This window comes from Anabrus simplex, chromosome 5 (assembly GCF_040414725.1).
Source record: "Anabrus simplex isolate iqAnaSimp1 chromosome 5, ASM4041472v1, whole genome shotgun sequence".
NCBI lineage: Eukaryota > Metazoa > Arthropoda > Insecta > Orthoptera > Tettigoniidae > Anabrus > Anabrus simplex.
Window position 1 is genome coordinate 404645860 of NC_090269.1, and position 15036 is coordinate 404660895.

At 42.5% G+C, this 15036-nt stretch overlaps 1 protein-coding gene across 9 annotated transcripts in view; it reads left to right on the plus strand.

The window, feature by feature from the left end:
- Bili (FERM domain-containing protein 8 Bili) overlaps positions 1-15036 on the plus strand; it is a 208961-nt gene that overhangs the window by 85213 nt on the left and 108712 nt on the right. For 8 of the 9 annotated variants that reach the window (XM_067147768.2, XM_067147770.2, XM_067147764.2 and 5 more), the window contains one exon: positions 8734-8895. The exons of the other annotated variant lie outside the window; for it this stretch is intronic. In XM_067147768.2, the coding sequence (XP_067003869.2) occupies positions 8734-8895 (162 nt within the window). The remainder of the gene's footprint in view (positions 1-8733; positions 8896-15036) is intronic. 9 annotated transcript variants of the gene reach the window in all.

Consider the following 15036-nt stretch of genomic DNA (forward strand, 5'->3'; position numbering starts at 1 on the left):
ACAATATCATCGGCAAATCTCAAGGTTTTGATTTCCTCTCCTTGGACTGTGATTCCATTTCCAAATTTCTCTTTGATTTCCTTTACTGCCTGTTCTATGTAAACATTGAAAAGGAGAGGGGACAAACTGCAGCCTTGCCTCACTCCTTTCTGGATTGCTGCTTCTTTTTCAAAGCCCTCGATTCTTATCACTGCAGACTGATTTTTATACAGGTTGTAGATAATTCTTCGTTCTCGGTATCTGATCCCTATCATCTTCAGAATCATAAATAGCCTGGTCCAATCAACATTATCGAATGCCTTTTCTAGATCTACGAATGCCATGTATGTGGGCTTGTCCTTCTTGATTCGATCCTCTAAGATCAGACGTAAAGTCAGGATTGCTTCACGTGTTCCTACATTTCTTCTGAAGCCAAATTGATCTTCCCCCAACTCAGCTTCAACTTGTTTTTCCATTCTTCTGTAAATAATACGTGTTAAAATTTTGCAGGCATGAGATACTAAACTAATAGTGCGGTAGTTTTCACACCTGTCAGCACCGGCTTTCTTGGGAATAGGTATAACAACATTCTGCCGAAAATCGGATGGGACTTCTCCTGTCTCATACATCTTGCACACTAAATGAAATAACCTTACCATGCTGGTTTCTCCTAAGGCAGTCAGTAATTCAGAGGGAATATCATCAATTCCAGGTGCCTTGTTCCTATTTAGGTCACTCACAGCTCTGTCAAACTCTGACCTCAAAATTGGGTCTCCCATTTCATCAGCATCAACAGCCTCTTCATGTTCCAGAACGAAATTATCTACATCGTTACCTTGATACAACTGTTGGATATGCTCCTGCCATCTTTCTGCTTTGTCTTCTTTCCCTAGAAGTGGCTTTCCATCTGAGCTCTTAATATTCATGCATCTAGATTTCCTTTCTCCAAAGGTTTCCTTGATTTTCCTGTATGCAGCATCTACCTTTCCCAGGACCATACAGCCTTCGACATCCTTGCACTTCTCCTTCAGCCATTCTTCCTTAGCTACCTTGCACTTTCTATCCACTTGATTCTTTAATCGCCTGTATTCTTTTCTGCCCTCTTCATTTCTAGCATTCTTGTATTTTCGTCGTTCATCAATCAGGTCTAGTATCTCCTGAGTTATCCACTGATTCTTAGTTGATCTTTTCTTCCTTCCTAACATTTCTTCAGCAGCCCTACTGACTTCATTTTTCATGACTCTCCACTCTTCCTCTACTGTGTTTCTTTCAGCCTTTTCATTTAGTCCTTGTGCAACATGTTCCTTGAAACGATCCATCACACTCTTTTCTTTCAACTTGTCTAGATCCCATCTTTTTGCATTCTTTCCTTTCTTCAATTTCTTCAACTTCAGATGGCATTTCATGACCAACAAGTTGTGGTCAGAGACCACGTCTGCTCCTGGGAAAGTTTTGCAATCCAACACCTGGTTTCTGAATCTCTGCCTAATCATAATGAAGTCTATTTGATACCTTCCAGTGTCTCCAGGTCTCGTCCACGTATACAGCCGTCGTTTGTGGTGTTTGAACCAAGTATTGGCGAGGACTAAATTACGGTCAGTGCAGAATTCAACCAGCCGACTTCCTCTTTCGTTCCTTTGTCCCAATCCAAATTCTCCTACTGTGCTACCTTCTCTTCCTTGGCCTACCACTGCGTTCCAGTCTCCCATCACAATTAGATTCTCGTCACCTTTGACATATTGTATTAAATCTTCTATCTCCTCATATATTCTTTCAATTTCTTCATCATCCGCTGAACTAGTAGGCATATAGACCTGCACTATTGTGGTGGGCATTGGTTTGGTGTCTATCTTGGCGACAATAATTCTTTCACTATGCTGGTCGTAGTAGCTTATCCGCTGCCCTATTTTCTTATTCATTATTAAACCAACTCCTGCATTACCCCTGTTTGATTTCGTGTTGATAATTCGGTAGTCGCCTGACCAAAAATCCTGTTCTTCCTGCCAACGTACTTCACTTATACCAACTACATCTAACTTTAGCCTATCCATCTCCCTTTTCAGATTCTCTAACCTACCACAACGATTCAAACTCCTAACATTCCACGCTCCGACTCGCAGAATGTCAGTATCCATCTTCCTGATGATCGCCCCCTCTCGTGTAGTCCCCACCCGGAGATCCGAATGGGGGACTAGTTTACCTCCGGAATATTTTACCCGGGAGGAAGCCATCATCAGTACATCTTTCATACAGAGAGAGCTGCATGTCCTCGGGAGGTGGTTACGGCTGTAGTTTCCCGTTGCTTTCAGCCGTGTAGCAGTATCAACACAGCTAAGCCATGTTGAGTATTATTACAAGGCCGTATCAGTCAATCATCTAGACTGCCGCCCTTGCAACAACCGAAAGGCTGCTACCCCCCTTTCGATGAACCATTCGTTAGTCTGGTCTCTCAACAGATACCCATCCGATATGGTTGCACCTGCGGCTCGGCTATCTGCATCATTGGGACACGCAAGCCTCCCCACCGCGGCAAGGTCACATGGTTCGCAGAGGAGGTGTCAAACTGACTGGCCTGTAATTTTCAGCTTTATTTGCCAGGTAAGGCTATTATGAATACTTCCTGTACAAAATTGGAAAGTCCATAATTTATAAACAATTGACCATAGAGCACCTATTCAAAGGGACTTCATGTGTTGTTCTGGGATGTAATCCACCCACACTCCCTCCCAGTTACTTCCCACAAGTGTGGGAACACTCTATATTACTCAACATAGTGCCCTTTGGTAGCTACAAACTTTTGCCACCATTAGGGAAACAAATTAATTCTGCAGTAGAAAAATGCAAATTTTCTTATGGCAATCCAGTCATCAAGCCATTTTTTTTATATCTGCAAAAGAATGGATGTGCTGCTCAGAAAGGAGACAGTGTAGCAACTAAAGCAAATAATTGGTAACCTGAAAGAGCAGCATCAGAGCAACAGACCAGTTAAAGTAAGATATCCCATCTAAGTGGCTCCAAGATTTCCTTCCCTGGTTTGGCGATATGCGGTCAGGTGTTATCATGGGGATGGATAACCTTGCCATGTCTTGTGGCATATAGTGGACTTTTGTTGGTGAATGCACTAGTCAAATTCAGTAATTATTGTTGGTAAAGTTCAGCATTGGGTTATAGCAGCTCATAATACACAATACCGACTTGGCATTGAGGTTGGTGGTTTGCTGGGACAGACCCATGATTATTTTGCATGTAGGATAGTCATAACAAATCTATTCATTATTGCCAGGTTCTAATCTATGTAAAAAGCAACTTCTGTTTTTGTCTTTGCAGCAGCAATTCACAAACTGTTGAACATTTTGCAATGTCTCTTTCATACAGTCCAAGCAGGCCTCTGTTTGTGATCTTCTGGATGATTTCCATTGCTTTTAAACATTTGCTGATGGTTGACTCATTGGTTGTAGAGTTTCTCACAACTCTTTGAGTGTCTGACATGAATCTTCTTCCAGTAGTAGCTGACGAGGGTGCTCTTTGTCCTTCACATAAAATATGTTGTCTCTGAAATGTCGAACCCAATCTCTGCAAGTTGGTTTCCAGTAGAAAATGCTCCTGTAGGCCTCTATTAGCAGATTATGACTTTTAGCAGCAGATTTCTTGAGATTAAAGCAGAACATTAATGCAGTAATACTTCCCTTGAAGAACGCTCATATTGTGGTATGAAACCTGACATCTTTAGTGCAATAAAACGTCTTTATTAGACTGTTCTTTGCACTCTGATAGCATGTCGCACTCTCAACAGTCACTTTCGACCTGGTTGACATTGCACAGCTGCTGCTTACTATTGAGTAACAAAGGGAATTCGTTCTAGCATTTAATGCATGGTATGAGGAACATTTGTACAACTGTAGTTTTGTTTGTTCACTTTAGATTTTTGCATTGCAGTTTTATATCTTAAATTAGGTATACAAAAGTTGAAAGGAGGTTCAATTCAATTTATGTTTGTTACGATATCACAGGAAAAGAACTCAACAGAATTTATTACAGGTTGTCCATTTCATGACCGTATCGATGAGTATAATGAAGAAGTTAGTATAAATAACCACCTAATCGATACTTTATTATTGCCTCAGGCAAAACTGAATATAAATTAACACTTACAGGACATGTTTCAACCACTTAGTGGTCCTCTTCAGCTGTATAAAAAAAGAATTGAGAACAAAATTCACTAAGTGGTTGAAACATGTCCTGTTAGTGTTAATTTATATTCAATTTCGCATGAGGCAATAATAAAGTATTGATTAGGTGGTTATTTATACTAACTTCTTGAACAGAATTTCTGGAAACTTAGTATTTTAATTCAGTTATAGGCAAGTTGTGCACCAGACTATACAAAGTATCCTAGCAGGAATGGTTCAATATTCAGGGATATGACAGGAATGATCATTTGAAGCAAAAAGTTTCATATAGACATATGCTTTATTCCAAATTGTTTCTGAGATAAAACACATTTAATGTACATTTGTTTTTGGGCTAGTGGTGCACACGTATGTGTCTTACGCACCCAACCTTCAGACATTTTATTTTATTCTAACCCAACCTGCCTCGTTGCTTTCAACCTCTTCAGCCGGGATGTCTTTCTGCCCGTTGAAGTTGCAGTTGCCCATGGTGTGTTGTGAGTGAAGGAGTGCGGGGGACTGAGAGTGTATCAGGGAGAAGAATCAGTTAACTGTGTTTATACACACACTGGCTAAAATGTCACACATCTACACTAATGAAGAATATGCTGTGTTTATGGCTTCAGCGATGGTAGTGCTTCTGCTGCTGTTGAAGAATACCATCGGCACCTCCTGACACGTTGAATTCCTGATCGTAGAGTGTTTACCAGAGTTTTCAGAAAAGTGCGTGAAACAGGTATTCTTCCAGGTTCCCATTTTTCTTCTCTAACGTGTAGTTCAACAAGCTGTGCAGGAACAGCAACACATTGTTGAAGTGGTGCAGCGTAGTCTTACCACCAGCACCAGTGATTTTCTGCACATATCATTGTCCCACGAACACATGTATGGAAACTTGTACCCACTTCAAAAAGTCAAAGAGGTTCGGTGGGTAAGGCACACACGTGCATGACATTAGCCCAAAAACAAATGTACATTAAACGTGTTCTATCTCGGAAACCATTTGGTTGTCGTAGGTACGACATCATAATTGGTGTAAAACCTTCAATTAGTATGGTTAATATATTTTAATTATAGTTTATTTAATGCTAAATTATCTTTTATAAAGTGTTAAACATGACTAGTATATGGTTTCTCTGTAAATATGTAGTGTAAAATTGTATAACCTCAAATACGTATTGTATAACCTAAAAATCTATAGAGTCGAAAACTGTAGAAAATTGCATAATGCTCGTATATTAGACTTATTGTACTATATTTGGTATATCTGAAGGGTTCTGGAAACTTACAGTAAGGTTTTATTATACAGATACATGTAGAGGCATTACAAATGTTGTAGATATTTCCATGTATGTTTTTAAATAGCGGAGAAAGTTCGAGTACCCATTCGACTAGCTGGTCGATCGATGTTTCGAGTGTGTTCCATGAGTGTTGTAAGAACTCTTCCAGAAGTCGATCATTCTAGATGGTTGATCGAATGGTATAAATATTGAGCTGTCAGTCAGTGAAGGCAGTTCTCAGTTCTAAGTTCGCAGATCTTGGTTCTTGGGACTCAGTCAAGTGATGGACTGGGAGTGACTGTTGGGCTCCAAGGTGGAGTCAGATCATTGGACTCGAGTGAGTGAGTGAGGCGGGGAATTCAAGAGAGAGTATGTTATAGTGCGCGCGTCAACGTTGTTGATATCTGTACTTGACAGAATCGACTTCAGGGCATTCCGCTATTGAGTGTGTATATAGTGTCATTTGCTGCTGTGTATAATTGTGTGTAAAGTAATTTTAATGAGGAAGTGAAGGTGTTCTCGTGTGATATTTATTTACGTCAAATAAAATCGCAATGTAGAACGATAAATTGGCGACCGTGACAGGACACTTCAAGACTCAGCAATGAAGATCGAACAAATGACCGTGGCGATATTACGGAAAGCGCTGGCATCCCGAGTTTTACCGACGGCTGGAAGCAAAGCAGACCTACAGGAGAGGCTACACCAGGATTTGATAGACAGCGAGGAGGACCCAGACAGTTTCGACTTTGAAGTCACATCGGAAGAAGAAACCAACGACCGGGTATGCACTATGTTAGCACAACTAACTGCGTTGATTCAGGCCCAGTCCAGAAAGCTCGAGGGTAAAATTCAGGCCCAGTCCGAAAAACTCGAGAGTAAAATCGAGGCCCAGTCTGAAAAACTCGGGTGGAAAATCGAGGCCCAGTCTCAAGGAATAAAGGACCAAATCAAGTCACTGGACAACGAAGTACGAGCCGCGGTGGAGTCCGTAGTTCAAGGCCCAGCGGAAACAGCAAGTGCGCTGTGTGAAAGCACGACAGCTCTGGAGAGACGGGTGAAGCCCGCAAGCAGTGATGACGGCTCCGGCGTCGTGAAGGTGACAACTCCACGGGACGACGGGATCATTGTGGCGACGGCAACCGACAAACGAGGGTGCGATGTAACCAGGAGACTAGTCCCAGCACAAAATCATATGCCGGTAGGGACAATGAATTCAGCACCCCAGAAAAAGAGGAGACTCAACGGGACCAACACCACGACGTGCGAGCCTCTCCCGTGCATCACACCGGTGGACTACGAAGACGCGTACCTCCCGGCAGAACACAAAGGCATGACCAAGGGGAAAGTCAGTGGAGTGTCGACTGCCATGCGAGGACCTGCGGATTATTGCTACTGAGAACAGGGACATCGTCAGCCAGACCCAGCGGATCCCCCATGGGAAGGTGGTGGCCATCGATTGAACTATCTAGCTGCGATATGTGGACTTAAACAACGCCAACGAGAAGACAGTGTGATTGAGGTAGCCTAAGTGTAACTGATTAGCGAGGACTGAGAGAGACGTAAAAATAGATACAAAGGAGACCTAGATATAATTTAAGACCTAGAATAAAGAATGTACAGGATAGATATTGAAGGTTTTAGGGGGGATAATTTTCGTAGGTACGGCATCGTAATTGGTGTAAAACCTTCAATTAGTATGGTTAATATATTTTAATTATAGTTTATTTAATGCTAAATTATCTTTTATTAAATGTTAAACATGACTAGTATATGGTTTCTCTGTAAATATGTAGTGTAAAATTGTATAACCTCAAATACGTATTGTATAACCTAAAAATCTATAGAGTCGAAAACTGTAGAAAATTCCATAATGCTCGTATATTAGACTTATTGTACTACATTTGGTATATCTGAAGGGTTCTGGAAACTTACAGTAAGGTTTTATTATCCAGATACATGTAGAGGCATTACGAATGTTGTAGATATTTCCATGTATGTTTTTAAATAGTGGAGGAAGTTCGAGTACCCATTCGACTAGCTGGTCGATCGATGTTTCGAGTGTGTTCCATGAGTGTTGTAAGAACTCTTCCAGAAGTCTATCATTCTAGATGGTTGATCGAATGGTATAAATATCGAGCTGTCAGTCAGTGAAGGCAGTTCTCAGTTCTAAGTTCGCAGATCTTGGTTCTTGGGACTCAGTCAAGTGATGGACTGGGAGTGACTGTTGGGCTCCGAGGTGGAGTTAGATCATTGGACTCGAGTGAGTGAGTGAGGCGGGGAATTCAAGAGAGAGTATGTTATAGTGCGCGTGTCAATGTTGTTGATATCTGTACTTGACAGAATTGACTTTCAGGACATTCCGCTATTGAGTGTGTATATAGTGTCATTTGCTACTGTGTATAATTGTGTGTTGTGACATACAGTGTAAATAAAGTAATTTTAATAAGGAAGTGAAGGTGTTCTCGTGTGATATTTATTTACGTCAAATAAAATTGCAACGTAGAACAATATGGTATATTGCAAGAAATTAATTTCATAATAAATCTGTATTGTCGGCCTCAGTAAGAAATAAGGTCTAATTGATTGTGTGACTCCACCTTTACAATACAATACAATACAATATTCTCTTTTATTTTATTTTAAGAAAAGGGACATGTTTTGTCTCAATACACTCACAATACCTTTGTTAACGTCTGCTGCCACGTGAGGTTTACAGTCAGAGGAGACTGCAAGACACACGTAGACACAGTCACTGAAAACGTTGATAGCAATCCCAAGCTCTGCTGGCGTCTCATCAACACATGGAGAAGGACGGAGCTGATTTCGTCAGCGTGAAGCACAACGATGCAACAGCAGACAGTACCGATCGCAATTAACTTCTCCAACTACTCCCCTCCCTCACAAAAGCAACCTGTTTCTGGTCTGTGTGTGCACTTTCTATTGTAAAGTACCTATTCTTCGTATCTGTGCTCGCTTTAAGGGTTTGTTCGAGGTACCCATAATGAATTAATAGTGGTGCTCACAATTTCTGCTGGTTTTTAGCCCCTGTCCACACATCTCATTATATTATCATTGTTTAGGGAGAGGGACTGGTGTATTTCAGAATTGTAGCAATTGCAGCGGGATGCATAAAACTAAATCAGAAGGGGCTGGTGAACCACCTCTCTCTGTGGGTTAACAGATTGTACATGGGTGTAAATTAAAGGGACAGCTGATTCACTCAGTATATCGGACATGTAGGTTTCCTTTATATGCTTTGCATTTTAATTGAAACATTTAATTATTTAGTGAATATTTGTTTCTAGGGACCAGAAATTGTTGGATCTACTTTATGATGAAGCAAGATACAATATATTGGAAGGGAGGTATCCATGTGAGCTCTCTCACTATATAATGCTCGGAGGAATTCAAGCTCGCATTGAGTTGGGACCTTACATTCCTCAGGTCCATACTACGCAGTTTTTCAGGTAAGTTTCACATCTCTGAATTGAAATTAATAATTGTCAATAAATTTTACAGCAAAAATTTTAATCTTGTTTTATTTTGAGATATAATTTCACAGCTAAATATGTCTGGCTCAATGGCTAAATGTTTAGTGTGCTGGCTTTTATCCCAGGAGGTCCCAGGTTTGATTCTCGACCGGGTCAGGGATTTTGACCTTCGTTGGTTAATTCCAACGGTGCCGTGGATGGGTGTGCATGCCGTCTTCATCATTATAATTACCATAGGTAGTGCCCCATCCTCACAGATGCGCAGGTTGTGTGTACGGCGTCTACTCGAGAGACCTGCACCAGGCCTCTTTGGAGGCCACACGCCACACACACTATTAAAAATGTAGGTGGTCTACTTCCATTTGCTGTCCTCAGCATGCCAACAATTGTATAGTGAGACAGGATTTCAGCTGCCAAGCACCTAATGGGATGATATTATAAATGCAATGTACACTATAGTCCATGTAAATTACAGCACCAGATTGGACACATCGAGCCAACCCACTGTATGCAAAATGATAGTCATTGGAAGACAGTGATATATGTTTACTAGAACAGCATGTCTATAAATCGTGTACGGCAGTCATGCTCTTAGGAAGCTGTATAAAAGAAAGAAAACAGATGCACATTTACATAGTGGATGCATGCTTTTTCACCATTTGTTTGCATTGACGGCTCAACTATGCTTTGCAAAGAAAAAAAATATACAGCATCCATACCAGCAGGTTTACTACTTGAGAGGAATGTGTCTGGCCACAGTGATTTGAGCATAAATTGAGTGGGTTGAGGAGGGAACAACTTGCTGACAAGGAGGATCACACCACCAAACGATACAGCAGATATCTTGTGCATGTGGATATTACTTATCTTGCAGTACCTCACAATAATTCAGGTGTGTTGCCCAGCAACCAATCTCCTCTATATGCAAGTTTCAATATTGTCTATACTGAACTGAGGACTTTAGAATGGTTGAACATCAACAAGGAATTTTTTCTATTTTAGTATTTGTTGTACATCGCAAGGATGTAGACAGGTCTTATGTCAAAGATGGAATAAGAAAGGGCTAGGACTGGGAAGGAAGCGACTGTGGTCTTCTGGTATGAAAATTGGAAACTATGGAAAACCATCTTCATAGCTGCCGGCAGTGGGTTTTGTACACACTATCTCCTGAATACATCATGCTCACAGCTACATGACCCAAACTGTTTGGCCAACTAAAGAAGGATTTACTTGCATACACTGCAGTCAGAACTCCACAGCTTTATAGTGCTTACCATATAAAAATAACATCTTTAATCCGGGTTGTTGACCTTCTGGTTATGGAAGCAGACTTACATCAGGTAGACAGGTAGTTCCTGCTGATACGAAGGTCGAGCAAATATAAACGGGATTTTTGTTCCTGAACATCAACAGTTGGTAGGACTGGCCCTGCACTTCTGCTATGCTTAGGCGGGACCATTAGTAGTGGGGAGAGCGTGCTGTTAGATATTTTCCACCATTTTGACAGTAACGCTCACAATGTCAGAGCAACAGTTGCACCCCTACACTGCACAACGCATAATTATAAAATTTCTTGCTTGTGAAGGAGTTACAGTGGTGCAAAAATGCTAGAGATTTACTGCACACTTTGGTGATCAAACATTGTCAAGGACATATGTGTTTTCGTGGCATAAAAAGTTCAAGGAAGGATGAGAACGTGTGGAAAATCAGCAACACGATCGCCATCCTCGGACCAGCCTCACAGACAAAAACATTTGTGTGGTTAAAGACATTTTTGACGACGATCGACGGGTATGAGCGACGCTCAATCAGTGCTGCTTACTACTGTGAGCTGTTGAAGAAGGCAAGGGTTGCATATCGCCGCAAAAGACAAGACCAACCGAATCAACAGTTCATCCTCCTCAACAATGCATGGCCCCACACTGCAGCTCTAACTGTTTCCAAGCTGCAGGAAATGCACTGGACTGCACTTGATCATCTCCTTACAACCTGGACTTACCGCACTGCGATTTCCACTTGTTCGGAGCACCTAAAGAAGCTCTTAGGAGGGCAACGATTTGAAGATGATGAGAGTGTGGAAGACTTCATGCGCAACTGGCTGGTGACACAACCCTGTTCTTTTAACAATGAGGGCATCAAAAAGCTGCCCATATGCGGGGACAAATGCATTCCCAAAGCAGGAAACTATGTGGAAAAATAAATTGTAATTGCCTTGTGTTTTTCAATAAATGAATTTAAATAAAAAATAAAATCCTGTTTATATTTGACCCCCTCGTAGCAATAGTGAGCTTTTAAAGATTTTTTTTTTTTTTTAAATTGCAGTGCATGACTCAGACAGATAAAATGCAGAAAATATGGATCCCACCATTAGGTGGAACAAAAGGTGATCAACATGTTGGCAAGTTGGTGCATGCATTGTAGTGGCAATACTTCTGTAACAAACATTTAATTCAGATGCCTGAAGTTTGTCAGGCTATCCTCACTGCAGCCATTGCCATGCACAAACCTTCTAAAAATTCATTATTAGACAATGTAGGCTGCACATGCAACTGTGCATTCAAGAGATAGTGGGTCCAAACCCCACTATTGGCAGCCCTGGTTTCCCATTTTCACACCAGGCATATGCTGGGGCTGTACCTGTAATAAGGCCACGACTGCTTCCTTCCCACTCCTAGCCAGTTCCTAACCCATCTTCGCCACAAGGCCTATCTGTGTTGATGTAGGCCCTAATATAAAGCAAATTCAAAAAAAAAAAAAAAAAAAAAAAAAAAAAAAAAAAAAAAAAAAAAAAAAAAAATACAATCAACTGTTGATTTACCATAATCAGATCAACCACGTTGCGGCTTAACCGCAATTTAAAAAACACTCAAAATGCACGAGTTTTAGGAGTTACAGTAACACGGAATTACAAAGTGTCGGGATAATATTGCCAAGTCATAATACTAGCAGGGGTGGCGCGACCTTGAAGTTATTTGTAGCGGGTGTGTCACCAGCCATGACCACCTGCTCTACTCCACACCACCCTACTCTCAGTCATTGTCATGTTTTATTCAGTGCAGTTCAGTTCGCAATCAATGGCAACCAAACGGAAGCGAGTCGTTTTGATGGTTCAACAGAAGTTGGATATTGCACAAAATATACAATGAGGTTCTACCGTTAAACAGACGTGTACCCCCTGCGGGTGGGGGACGCACATGTAGAATACACCCGCGGTATCCCCTGCCTGTCGTAAGAGGCGACTAAAAGGGGCGACCAAGGGCTGACTGAATTAGAACCATGAAACTACTTTTGATTAGTACCATCACGCGTGGAACACCATCGGTCGCTTTTACTTGCGAGTAGTACCACTCTGTTAGGTACTCCATATTTTTGTGAATTGTAGCACTCGAGGGGGGTTCAGTGTGGGTTTCCAGTACCCGTGAGTCGTGCCCGTGTGTGCAACCCCACAGGTCTGGGCGTTGCCTGTGAGTTGTACCCGTGTGAGCGACGCCACGCGTCTGGGCGTAGCCTGTGAGTTGTACCACTATACGAGCGACACCGTAGGTCTGCGTTGCCAGTGATTAGTACCCACTCTGTGAGGAACACCACGGGAATACCGGCGCCCGTGATTAGTACACCTAGGTGAGGAACCTCATCGGTTTGCGTTGGCTATGAGTGGCGCCATTTTGTGAGAAACGCCATAGGTCTGCGTTACCTTTTCGATGTACAATACTTGTGAGTAGTACCTTAATGCTTGGAACACCGTGAGTTTACGCTACCTTTGATTAGTACTGCAGCTTGAGAAATACCATGGTTCTTCTTTACTCGCGACATGTACCATTCTGTGGGGCCTTAGACGTGGATTTTGCACCCCCTTTAGACACCAAGCATCATTGTGCTTTATAAGTGGTTCCTTGGTCGGTAATAATGTTATTTTCAATCTGTATTGATTCCGATCCACTGGTTTTTGTTTGTTTGTTTTGTGTTTTGTTGAGTTCCTGTCCATCCATTCATTCTTTATGCCATATTTTATTTATACTTTGGTCAGTGGATGCCTTTCCAATTTTTGTTCTTTCATTTCGTACCATTAGGGGCCGATGACCTTCGATGTTAGGCCCCTTAAAACAACAAGCATCATCATCATCAAACAGACGTGTGTCCAATATAACGTTGGTGATTCTACCGTGCAGGATATTTTACGCAGCAAAGACAAACTTCTATCATTTGCTTGTTCGTCCGATGCAAACAGTGGTATGGCAAGCCGAAAACTATGAAAAATCTAAGTTTGAGGAGCTTGACCAATGCATGTTGGAGTGGTTTTCACAGCTGCGAGCTCAAGGGACTCCAGTATCGGACCGATCTTTATGACTAAAGCGAAGTTTTTCTTCGAAGCTTTTGCAACCTTCATGCGACTGATGGATTTCTGCCAAGTGTATCCCGATGACATCTTAATCCACAGCAAGAATTTTCAAGAACACATTGTGCATTTGCAGAAAGTGCTGGAACGACTGAAGATTCATGGACTGACTTGCCAACTGGAGAAGTGCCACTTTGCCCAGTCCCGTATAGAATATCTTGGCCATGTCCTAACATCTGAAGGTTTGGAAAGGCAACCAGAGAAGAATCGAGCCATCGAAGAAGCTGAACGCCCGTGGACCAAGCGACAAGTATGTCAGTTCCTTGGCTTGTGTGGATGGGGTAGCAGCTTCGTGCCACACTTTGAAGAGAACGCAATACCACTTACTGATCTACTCCATAACAACTGCCTGTTCCAGTGGACCAGCAAGGAAGAGGCAGCATTCCAAGGAAAGGCTGCGATATGCTACGCTCCCGGTCTAACCCATCCTGACCCTCAACGAAGATGTGCCTGCAGACAGACACCAGCGACTGCGGCTTAGGAGCAGTGTTGTTCCAGGAGAGGAGTGACGGCAGAAGGGATATCATTGAGTATGACAGCAGAAAGCTATCTCCCACCGAACAACACTACTGCACTGCCGAGAAGGAAGCCTTAGCCATGGTGTCGGCCATGGGAAAATTCAGAGGTTACTTGGAGGGAAAGAAGTTCCAGCTGTACACTGATAATGCAGCTCTCAAATGGTTGAACTCTGGCTCAAAATGTAAACTGATAGGCTCTGTTAATTGAAGAATTTTATTTGGATGTGTGTCATGTCCCAGGTTCAACTAACATACGAGCTGACACTTTATCTAGGCACCTGGCGATGGAACCTGAAGCTAGGAGCATCATTGTCGAGAGGGAGTTTCCACAAACACACCTGAGCAAACCCAATGAACCTGTTCTTATGATCATCAAGAAGGAACTTGATCTGGGAGTAATCAAGCAATGGAAAGAACAAGACAAGCCCTGTAGGACCATGACACAGTGGATTAGGAGACAGAACACTGATAGTCGACTCGTTGCGAGGGAATTCAAGATGTGCTACAAGAAATTCCGGGTTGACGGAGGACTCTTAATGTACAGATCTCACCTCTCTGACATGCCTGCAGTAGTGATGATCCCTAGACAACACACGACGGACATCCTCGAGAAGTTCCACGACAGCAATGAAGCTGGACATTCACGATGTGAAGAGACATGTCGGTCTATTTGACGAAGATTCTCCTGGGTCAACATGCGGAAAGACATCCTTGATTATGTGAAAGGGTGCTATATCTGCACCTGCACCAATGTGAGGAACGGGAAGGCAGATTCCAGCCAGCGAGGAAGACAGCCGCAATGCACTTGGGAGGTCCTAGCCCTGGACTTGATGGGTCCTTACCCTAGAACACCAAGGGGTAAAACAGGACTCCTAGTAATCACCGACCTCTTCACATGATGGATTGAAGCATTTCCGATACCAGAAGCCACGGGGGATGTATCACCAGTCTTCTACAGGATGAGGTATTCAGCCGCCACGGTTATCCATGGTGCATTCTTTCAGACAACGGGAGTCAGTTCACGTCAAGGAAGTGGCAGCAAATGAGGACTGAATGGGGTGTGGAGCACTGGACCACCCCTATCTACAACCCAAGGGGAAATCCAATGGAACAATGGAAGCAGGAGCTAATAAGGATCCTACGGGTCCACCTAATAGACAAGGAACATCGACTGTGGGACCGTCAGGTACCGCAGTCACTCTT